The sequence below is a fragment of the Sminthopsis crassicaudata genome, chromosome X, assembly GCF_048593235.1.
Source record: "Sminthopsis crassicaudata isolate SCR6 chromosome X, ASM4859323v1, whole genome shotgun sequence".
In the NCBI taxonomy this organism is placed as follows: Eukaryota; Metazoa; Chordata; class Mammalia; order Dasyuromorphia; family Dasyuridae; genus Sminthopsis; species Sminthopsis crassicaudata.
In genome coordinates this window covers 82,031,678-82,042,325 of record NC_133623.1, presented here as the reverse complement: position 1 = coordinate 82,042,325, position 10,648 = coordinate 82,031,678, and the positions used below count along the sequence as shown (strand labels likewise).

The 10,648-nt window shown below is 60.7% G+C and overlaps 1 protein-coding gene across 2 annotated transcripts in view; it reads right to left on the bottom strand.

Moving 5' to 3' along the window:
* Positions 1-651: 651 nt before the first annotated feature.
* The window catches only part of FLNA (filamin A), a 51,676-nt gene continuing 41,679 nt past the window's right edge, over positions 652-10,648 (bottom strand). For both annotated transcript variants that reach the window (XM_074277366.1, XM_074277367.1), the window contains 11 exons: positions 9,625-9,828; positions 9,357-9,509; positions 8,905-9,027; positions 7,990-8,256; positions 7,100-7,237; positions 5,922-6,037; positions 5,134-5,266; positions 4,360-4,536; positions 2,936-3,154; positions 2,653-2,856; positions 652-1,382 (listed from right to left, as the gene is read on the bottom strand). In XM_074277366.1, the coding sequence (XP_074133467.1) occupies positions 1,195-1,382; positions 2,653-2,856; positions 2,936-3,154; positions 4,360-4,536; positions 5,134-5,266; positions 5,922-6,037; positions 7,100-7,237; positions 7,990-8,256; positions 8,905-9,027; positions 9,357-9,509; positions 9,625-9,828 (1,922 nt within the window). In that variant the 3' untranslated portion in view covers positions 652-1,194. The remainder of the gene's footprint in view (positions 1,383-2,652; positions 2,857-2,935; positions 3,155-4,359; positions 4,537-5,133; positions 5,267-5,921; positions 6,038-7,099; positions 7,238-7,989; positions 8,257-8,904; positions 9,028-9,356; positions 9,510-9,624; positions 9,829-10,648) is intronic.

Sequence of the window (10,648 nt, the reverse complement as noted above, 5' to 3'; positions counted from 1 at the left end):
GCGGATAGAGCATCGGGCCTGGCATCAGGAGGACCCGAGTTCCGGTTTGGCCTCAGACATTTATTAACTGTGTGACCCTGGATAAGTCACTTTACCCGTTTGCCTTAACCCACTGGAGAAGGAATGGGAAACTACTTTGCCAAGAAAGCCCCATGGACAGCATTGATGCAGTACGGTGCACAGGGTCACATTCAGGCAGAACAGATCAGATGGTAGCTGTGGCCCAGTCTTAGTCCCAAGGGAGGAATCCTGCTCCCATCATCCCCCAGTCCCCTCCAGTGACCCAGTTTCCCAAGTCGTCTAGTCCACCAGCAAGTTGATGAACATGTGGAAAAGATGCAGCGGCTCTTAGGGAATGGAGCCCATTCCCTCCTGAATATTCACTCTAGGTCTCCCCGAACACCCCCAGAAGCCTTCCCAGAAGCCCCTTGGCTCCCAAAGGCAGAGTCTGTGACACTAGAGCCGGAGGGGGCCTTCAGACCCGCAGCTGGGCAAACCGACTGGCAGGACTTCCAGAGCGGCTGATCTATCGAGTCTGGAGCCAGAGCCGAGCAAGTCGCCGGAGAGACGAGTCCTTATCGTTCCCGCCACCCCCCTCCTTCCATCGGGCCTCGGCCCTGGCGCAAAAAAGCAGAACTTCCCAGACCAAGAGAGAGTTGGAGCAGAACTTTATTCCCCTTCAGGCGGGAAAGGGAGTGGCAGATGCATGTCCCCTCCCCCCAAAAACTTATCTGAACAAAATAAAACAAAAAAAAAATTAAGAACAAAAACAAAACAAAAAATACCCAACTGTTTCTGAGCCTAAGGACCAGAGAGGTGTTTAGAGCAAGGAGCAGGAAGCAGCCAGCCGGGGACACCTCCGCACGGCGACGAGGGGGCGGCCTAACCCGCGCCAGTAGTACAGTGGGAGTGCCGGCCCTCCCCTCCCCTCCCCCCAGTCAGGAAGCAAGGGGGCCTCCGCCGCCGCCTGTGGGGACAGACGCTTCCCCACCCGCACCACATCCGGGGTGGGCCTCCGGGGTGGGTCTCGGGAGGACACAAGGTTAGGAAAATAGTGATGGAGGAGGTGTGGGAAGAAGGTAAATTCTCCTCCTTGTAAACTGATCCACAGGTCAATACTGGGGGTAGGTAGGAAAGAGGGTCGGGAGCCAGTGGAAGGCAGCTGGTGTGGGCTGGGAGGGGAAGAGGTGGGAATCAGGGCATGGTGATGTGATAGGGGCTCCCCGGGATGTGCTCCTCGCCCCACATGACCATGAGGGTGTAGTCGCCCTTCTCCTTGAGCAGGTAGGTGATGGTGTAGAGGCCGCCGCTGACATGCTTCACCAAGATCTCCTCGCAGGGGGTCTTGGGGCCCTGGACCCCCACCATGAGGATATTATTACCTAGGAGAAGGAGAGAGAGCTCAGACATGTCTTCTAGCCCAACACCACCCAGGGGGTCCTGGTGCTGAGCACTGGCGGCCTGCCGGGACACGCCCCCCACAAGCTGGCTTTCCAGAGCAGAAGGCTCGGGGAACAAAATCGGGCAACCCGGCCATGGCGAGGGGACACGCGCAAGGGATCGGAGGGAGGTGACAATGGAGGACACACACAAGGGCTCGCAAATGGCTCAAAAAGCCAGTGCTCCAGTTGCTGCTGAAGAGCCCGCTTAGGCTGCCGAGTGGCCAGGGCTGGGAGAAAGGCAGGAGGTGCGAGCTGCGAGTAGCAGCTCGTTTGGCACTGCTTGGCTGGGGGCACCGGGCTGGCCCCCAGTAACAACCCTAGACTCTTTAACACGTGACCTTTCCAAAGGCCTGCGGTTTCTAACCCCAAAGCCCTGGTCTAGAAACGCAGAGATAGGAGCAGGGATCGTGCTCCTCCTGGGTATTAGGGAGTGCCACAATGCACAGAGCTCCAGGGGAGGAGTCGGGAAGAGCCGGCCTTGGTGGGCACCCCTATGAGGCTCACTTCGCATGTGACGAGCGCCTTCCTGCCGGGCCACACAATAGGGGTCACAGAAATGGTCATCTCTCCCTCCTCCCACCCCTCTGTCCGGGAAGGACAAATCATTTCCCCGAAAAGGATCGGCCCAGATACAAACTGGTCTGGAGTCGGGAGTGCCGTGTGACCCTACTAACTGCTCAGGACCCCACTCTCTCTCTCCCCTGGTTCCCCTGCCCCCCCACTCCTTCCCATCTCCTTTGCTGGCTGTTCCTCCAGATGTGGCCCTCTAACTGTGGGTGTCGCTCAGGGCTCCATCCTGGGATGAGCCTCCATGTGTCAGCTCCAGGTGTTCTCTCTAGTTGTTCTCCAGGTGTGGAACACTTCCCCTCCTCTGCTCCAACTACTCACCTCCCGGCTTCCTTTTAAGGTTCAACTAAATCGGCACTTTCTATAGGCAGCCTTCTTCGAGGGCTTTTATTTCAGTGCCTTCCCTCTGAGACCCTGGGGGGGGGGCAGCCTACACAGGTCTCCCCCATTAACATAAGCTCCTTTGCTTTGGATCAGTGAGCGTACACCCACTGTTCGAATCCCCTGCTTCCCCTTCAAGTTCTTATACTTCCTGGGCCCCACAAGAGTGGCAAGGTTGCCCAGGGGGTCATTTTGGACCCCGATTCCCACTCCCAGCCCCAGAATCCCTTTCCCCAGTTTCTGGCCCAGTCCCCATGCATGCCTGCTTTGCTGCAGTCCACAGTGAAAGAGTTCTTCTGGCCCACAAAGGCCTTGCTGAGCCCCAGGCCCTTGGCCACCACCTTGCTGGCATCGGAATGGAGCTTGGGGAGGGCCCGAGACTGCAGGGGCGCTTCGCCTTTGGTTACCGAGTCGACGAACACCGACGAGGTCTCGTGAAGACTGTGGCTGCTGACCAGTCGGGGACCTACAGGGCAGATGGCGCGTGAGAATGCGAGAAAAAAGAGGGGATCCAAGGCCGGGAAGGGGGGAGAATCAGTCCACACCTGTGACTTTGGCCTTGAAAGGGCTGCCCACGATGTGGTAGGGGCCTCCATACTTGATGGAGATGAGGTAACTGCCAGGCGCCATGGGCGTGTAGGTTACCCGGTAGCCTTCGGAGCACTCCTGACAATCCATTTTCACCTTGGAAGGGCCATCGATGGTGACAGATAAGGCGCCAGCTCCAGCGCTGCTGGTGTTGACAATGAACTCTGCTGGGCTCCCTGGTGTTGAGGGAAGAAGAGGAAGGTTGTCCCAAAAGGGAAGGGAGAAAGGAGGTTCCCTGAACCTCGTTCTCTCCAGTTCTGGCTCAACGGTGCAGAGGAAGGGAACGGGCCTGCAGATCTGGCGGGCGCCGGTGCTGGGTCGGAGAGCCTCAGCACTTCTGCTGAGCTTTGTGACCAAGACGGGAAAATGGGGGACTTTAAAAAGCGTAAGAAATCACTCTGAACCCCAATGTCGGTTTATTTTTCCCTTTGAGCTTCCCAAGTGGACAAATGGCTAAGGCAGACCCGTCCCAATGTTGCGGAGGGAGAAAGACAAGGACCAATGGGGTCGTATGTAAGGCAAGGCCGGGATCGAGCTCTCTAGAAACAGCTGGAGCAGCCACTCAGGTGAAGGAGAGGTCATGGCCCCAGAGAGAGGGGCTTCTGCCTGGGGTGGACACCGAGACCTGGGTGACAATGGCCAAACATCTGACAGCAAAGCAGGGCAGTGAGGGAAGTTAACTTTGTGGGAGGCCGGCAGGTTCCCCGTCAGGGCTCTGATCTAGAACGAGCTGCCATTGGATGGGCATTTCTGTGTTCCCGTTCCTTCCCCAGCCACATGTAGCAGGAGTGGGGGGTCTGAAGCTGGTTATAGTGTCCGTGCATAAGACATGCTTCTAGGGGTCACGGGGGTAGAGGCCGGAAGACTCAGCGGGCCGAACACGGAGCTTGATCTCAGATGGGCCGAGCTGGGGTCTGGAGACCCCGCCCAGTCTCCCCACCACAGGGGTGACACACCTACCTCCTCAGCTGTTGGGAAAAAAGGGTCTGGCAAGTGCTATGGGCCCGGGGTAGCTTAGACGTCGAGCACCTGGCCGAGCATGGGCAAGGCCTCCCATGCCCCGGCTCGGCCAAGGCTCGACTTCTGGGCCAAAGGTAAACACTGATTCCTGTTGAAAGCTGGTTCAACGGAGCCCAAAGGCCCAGCAAGCTCTCAGGCCAGAGAGATTCCTTCTGGCTAGCGTGAGCATCCCTTGAGACGAGTACCGGTGACCCCCTAACGGCAGAGGGCAGAGAGGGATTTCTTCCCAGAAAGAAGACCTGGCTCTGTCCCCAGCCAGTTGCTGGGCCCTGGGGGGCCATGCTGCACCATCACTGGCAAGCTCTGGCTCCTGCGAGCACACCCGTCACCTTCCCTCGTCCCTTCGTCACTGCGGACCTACCTGTGACCCCACCTTCGAGGCCTGCCCCATAGGCGGATACCATGCCCGGATCCCCTCCTTGCCCGGGCTCTCCCACACGGATCTTGAAGGGGCTGCCGGGGATGTGGGAACCGTTGAATTTGACATCGATCAGGTAGATGCCGTTCTCTCGGGGAATGAAGCGCACGGCGTACTTATCTGATGGGGAGAGGGGAGGTGAGAGAGCGAAGAGGAGATCCCACCGACCCCCACCCCTCCCAGAACTCTGCCCCGGACGTGCCAGCCCGTCCGAGGCCTGTCTGAGGGACAGCTGTGACCCCGCTCATTTCCCCAACAACCACAGTCCGAGCCCCTTCCTGCCACCTTACTGGCAAACTCTGCTCTCAGGGGCCGCCGCCGGCCCGTGGGGCCTCACCCCTACACTGTGTTGTGAAATTTGCCCGATAGACCACAAGCACGTGTCCACTGCTCTTCTGCTTGGGAACACGGGGCCCACACGGAGCCGCAGCAGACACGGCCGGGGCCGTTACACACAACGGGAGCGGCCTCAGGGCCTGTACTCATTTGGAGGGGAGTCTTTCTAAAGCGGTGACCAGGCCTCCGTCTCCAGGGCTGGCACCATGTGCCGGGGCAACATAAACGGACGGGGCGGGGGCGGCTCCCGTTCTCCGGGCCTTTGGAAAGTGTCTCCCGTGTGTGATACTCTAGCTCCGACGCCAGAAGAGGCGGACGGGCCAGCTCGGTCCTCCTGCTCTCCGCCCCTGCCCTGCCTGGCCCAGGGCCACTGGACCTCACCTTGGTCAATCTCGGTGACGTAGCATTCCTCTAGGGCCCCTGAGGGGCTGTGGACCTTGGCATCAATGACGCCCGTGGCCCCATTCAGGCTGACTGCAAAAGAGGCTGGCTGGTTGACCTTTAACCCTGACTCCTGGAATCACAGCACAGGTGGTTAGAGCCCATCAGGGAGCCAGGTTGGTTTGGGGGCACACGGAAGGGGATGGCACGGAGGGACGGAAGGGGAAGGGGGGTGAGCAAACGGGTAGGAAGAGCAGCTCCAAGGCCTTGTCCAACTTACCCACTCGGCAGCAAATTCAGTTTAAAGAGGGAGAGCAAGGGGCGCCCTGGGAGAAGCAGCGGAAGCCACACCCACACGTGGCTCACACCCACACCTGCCACACACACACTCTCACACGGGAGAATGAAGGGAAGGACACTCGCGTCACCAGCACGCAGCCTTGCTGGGCTCTCCCTCTTTAAACCTCAGCCCTGGTACACAAAAGGCACCGAGATCTGTTAAAAGCCTTTAGATCTGAGACACGAGAAAAACCCCCAGCGGTGAGCAGGGGCGGGTGCCAGCCCTGGGCAGGGAGGGGCACAGCCAGGCCAGGAGCTCCTGCGTCCTTCCCCGCCAGCCCGGACGGAGCGCTCGGCTCGCCGATGCTCCCCACTCCTGGCCGGGGGCAGTCCGGACTCCGGGCCTTCGTCCTAAGCTCTCCCCCGTGGCAGGGTCCGGCCTGGCGCTGCCCGCGTCCTGCCCAGGGGGGCTGGGCCCTGCAGGGGGAGGGTTTCTCTCAGTGCCTCACCTGAAGGCTAGAAACAGTAAGGCGCCGGGCATCGCCAGACGGGGAAGCCACGGGCACCACGAAGGGGCTGTCGGGGATGTGGTCGTCGTTGAACTTCACCGAGACCTCGTAGTCGCCTGGGCGGGAAAAACGAGGCGTTAGGTGCCAGACTCTAGGGCGCCTGGCCGTGTCCCCCCTCGGGAAGCCCACTCTGGGCTGCTCTCGCAAGCCCTGCCGACCCCCACCCGGCCCGGCCCGTACCCTGACCTGTGCCCCGACTAGTCAAACCCAGCTGTGGGGGGCTGGCGCCACCGGTGCTTCCCCATAAATGGAGGCAACCCTCCCAAGTGGAGATGACCCCTTGTGGACGGAGGCAACGCTCATAAACGGAGGCACCCCCTTTCGCTGGGGCTAGCCCAATACCCATCTACTGCTTGCTGCTCCCTGGTCCCAAGAGCAGAGGTCGGCCTGCGGGGCGGCAACGCACCACGACCAAACGGCCACGGCAGGGGCAGAGGGGCTCCCCGGCACTTAGCTCTTTGCCTCAGTGCCATCGCTAACCACAGTTCTGTCTCCCCTTGAAACGGGGGAACTCCCCAGAGCTGAGGAAAGAACTTCGTCTCCTCCTTCAGGTGGGGGGGCTCCTTAGAATCAGGGGGGCTTTGTCTCCCCTTCAGATGGGGGGCTCTCCAGAGCCGGGGGCCTTGTCACCCTCTTCAGATGGAGGGGGCTCCCCAGAGCCAAGAGGGGGCCTTGTCCCCTTCACATGTGGGGCTTCTTGTCTCCCCCTTCAGATTGGGGGCTCCCCAAGAGTAGGGGCCACGTCTCCCCCCTCAGATCGGGGGGTTCCCCCAAGGACAGGGGCCATGTCTCTCTCCTCAGACCAGGGGCACCCCAAAGGTGGGGGCCTTTGACCTCAAGGGGCTCCTAAGGCCAGGGCTGGCTCTACATCTTTCCCCAGGGGTCCGTGGCCCTCCTCCATAGGCCCCAGCCACCGAAGAGCGCGGTGGCTGAGCCGGGGAGTCCACCTCTCCAGCTGCTCAAGAATCAGTTATGAGTCTGTCCAACGGCCACCGGGGCGAGGCCGACTGCTCCTGTGGGGAACTCTGTGTGGGAGCACAGGAAGGTCCACACGAGGCGTGGTCCGCCATGACATGTGGCCCGCCGTGGCACGGCCTGCCCTCCCACCCCCCACCTACCGGGCTCTTGGACCACATAGGAGACGCCACAGGAGCCATCCTTGCGGTCCTCAAAGGAGATCTCAGCCTTGCTAGGGCCTTCGACAGCAATGGCGAGGCCCCCAGCGCCAGCCTCCCTCGTCCAGATGCTGAACTCCGCTGTGGAAGGAGAGGGAAACACGTGTGAGGGGCTCGAGTGCCGCAGCTCCAGCTCGGCGCCTACACTCGCCGGAAGAGCGCCGACTCGGATCTGGCAGAGCCCCGCACTTAAAAGCTCGCCTCTGCCACGGCCGAGCCGTGCGCCTTTGGGGGAGTCCTAAGTTCCAGAGGAGTCGACACACTGGACGGCACAACGGGTCGGCCCGATGACAGCCAACACTGACACGGCGGCATCTCGAGAGGCTGCCGAGTGCCTCGACGTGGCCGTCTCGGTGTGTCCCCCCGGAAACCTCTGGGGGCTGGCATTACAGCGGGAAGGCAGGCCCTCGGTACAGAGACAGGTGGAACGGCTGGCCCGAGACCAGAGGGCTCCAAAAGCGGGGCCAAATTGGCTTCCAGGCTCAGGAGTAGGGGACTGCAATGATGGGCCTCCATCTAGCACGGCCCCAGGCTACCTCTCCCAGTATCCAGCGGGTCTCCCAGCTGGCAATGCCCAGGTCCCACCTGGCTTTGGGCATGCGAGTTGGAATGAAGCAGTCTGTCCCACTCTCCCCATCCCAGTACAGATGCCCCAACCTGGCCCTCGCTCCTCTCCCTCCATGTCTCCTAGGGGCGTGCGGCAGGCTCCCTGGACAAGGTTGCGTCACCCTCTCAACCCGGGGATGCCTAACGAGCCCCGTGAAGGAAGCGCTCCCAAATCCCCACGTGGTGCAAGGGAGGAGGGAGGCTGTGGGGGCAGGGGCGTGACTTACCTGGCACTCCAGCTTCTGCCCTCTCTAGGCCAGGTCCACCAGCACGGACTTTGTGGGCGCCCCCTTCTCCCAGGGGTCCCACTGTAAACTGGAAGGGGCTGCCAGGCACATGTTGCCCCTTGTACTTGACGATGACCGTGTGCACCCCCATCTCGGTAGGTACAAAGCGGATGCAGTAGGTGTTGTTCTCTCCCTCCAGGATCTCAGCTTCATGGGGCTTGCCCGAAGGGCTGGTCACCTGGGCCGTCATGTCTCGGACGCTGATTTCTGGAGGCAGAGAGAAGAGAGCACACAGATGGTGGGCAAGGAAGGAAGATGGGATGCGGGCCGGGCGGCCGAGGAAGGAAGATGGGATGCGGGCCGGGCGGCCGAGGAAGGAAGATGGGATGCGGGCCGGGCGGCCGAGGAAGGAAGATGGGATGCGGGCCGGGCGGCCGAGGAAGGAAGATGGGATGCGGGCCGGGCGGCCGAGGAAGGAAGATGGGATGTGGGCCGGGCGGCCGAGGAAGGAAGATGGGATGCGGGCCTGGCCAGGTAATTGTTTCAGGAGACCTGAACCCCTCTAATCCCCTGGCTTCAGAGGCCTGTGCCTTCCCTGCCTTCATTCCAACTGCCTCCCAGCCTGGAAGCTCCCGGCTATCTGACTCACACCTGGACCGGAAACAGGAGGGGGGAGAAGGGGATGGGAAAGCTACGTTGGCCTCCAATATACCCTGGCCCCCCCCAAGACCCTTCCTGTCCCCTGCTGTGATCCCCCAGGAAGCCACTGCCTTCCTTGTCCCCGCCCTGCCTCCTGGACCACAAAGGTTCAAGCTTTGGTTTCCAATTGGATTCTTCTAGCTTTGGAGCGACTTGGGGCTCATGGGAAGGCCCAGGCAGGGAAGTCAGAGACGGCGCCACCTCAGGTACACCTACCGGGGATTTTCAAGCTGAGGTCACAGTGACTGCCGACATTGGCGACCGAGGGGGCTCTCCGTCTCCGAGTGATGCTTTCCTTTACGCGCCCCTCACCGGTCACTTTGACGGAGAAGGGACTGCCTGCAGAAGGCGGAATTCCACCATGTGTTAGTGCCAGCTCCTCCCAAAAAGCAGGGTGATCCTCCTGCTCCCAATGGGCAGGGCCTCACTGCCACACCTACTGCTTTAGCCAGGGGCAAGGTATACAGTAGAAGGCTCAGTGGGCACGCCAACGTGCCAGGAAGGGAGCCGGTCCGCTCGCCTCCCTTGGCTGGGCTGCTCCAGAGCAGCACGTGCTCACATGCCCACTCCCGGGGGGCATCAGAAAGGTCCTGGAAGGCATGCTTCTGTCTCTCCCCCCTCCCCCCACGCATTTTCCCACATGGCCGAGGCCCTTGGCCCGCTCTCACCTGGGACATGCTGGTCGGCAAACTTGATGTTGATGATGTAGTTTCCAGGTTCTGTGGGGCAGTAGGTGACCTTGCAAGTACCATCTTCTAAGTCCTCGGTATTGATGTCAACTTTGCTGGGACCCTCAATGGACAAGCTGAGCCCTCCATAGCCTGGCCAGAGGAAGCAAGACGAGGTCCGGCCTGGCTCTCCCTCCTCCCCTCCCCCAAGGCTTGCTTTTCTCAACTCCCTGGCCTCCCATCCCCCCGCCTGGGCGGTGACAGTCACCTGCATCCCGGGTATCGATGATGAACTCGGCTGGTTCAAAGGTTCGGCCTTCGTGGAGGCCTTGGCCGGAGACATGCACCCGGCTGGCGTCCCCGATCTCCGACTGGCTGATCATCACCGTGATGGGGCTGTTGGGGACATGTTGCCCGTGCTTCTTGACATTCACCAGGTGCTCTCCTATCTCTTTGGGCACGAACGAGATCCCTGTGATGGGCACAACAGAGCCCGGTGAATGCGATGGGGCAAGAACAATTAAGCCCCACTGGGCTGAAAGTCGCCGTGGAGCTCTCGGGTGAGTTCTATCCCCCCCCACGTCTGTCTGTCTTTCTCCTTCCCTCTGTGTGCGGGTGTCTCTCTTGTCTCCCCCCAGCCCTCTCTCCTCCTCCAGCTGTTGGAAAGTCTGCTTGTGCCTCACTGTCCTATGGGTCTCATCCTTCCCTGACCCATATCCTGCCAAGTAGCCTGGCTCATTAGGATTGCTGCCCCATGTTCATTCCCAGCATCACCCACGTCCATGTAGGGAAGGCTCTCAGAGGGGATCAGTCAATTCCCCATGGGGGAATCCCAGAATCCCACAGTCAGAGGGGAAGTCGTCGGCCAAGCCGGACCTAAGAAGCCACCCAAAGGGAGCCACCGCTCCTGTCCCCCCCCCACTGTCTGGAACAGTCCCACTGTGCCTTCCCCTGCGGCCCACAGACAATCAGCCTCAGCAACACGAGAGCCTTGAGGATTACTTAAAGGGAGGGAGTGTTTCATCTCCCCCAAATCTTGCTTTTTCCAGACAAAACGTCCCCAATTCCCATAACCACTCCTTAGATGACCCAGACCTTTGTCAAGGCCTGATCATCCTAGCTGTCAGCCTCTAGACTCCGGCTTAGCAATCTCCCTCTTAGCTCAACTTCCAACGGTTCCAGCCGGGACAGACCAAGGAGGGATGGTCGCCACTCCCTTCTGAGCAGCCATGCACATAGCCCACGGTCCCACCCAACCCCCCACTGACTCCCACTGAGCCGGCGGAGCCCCT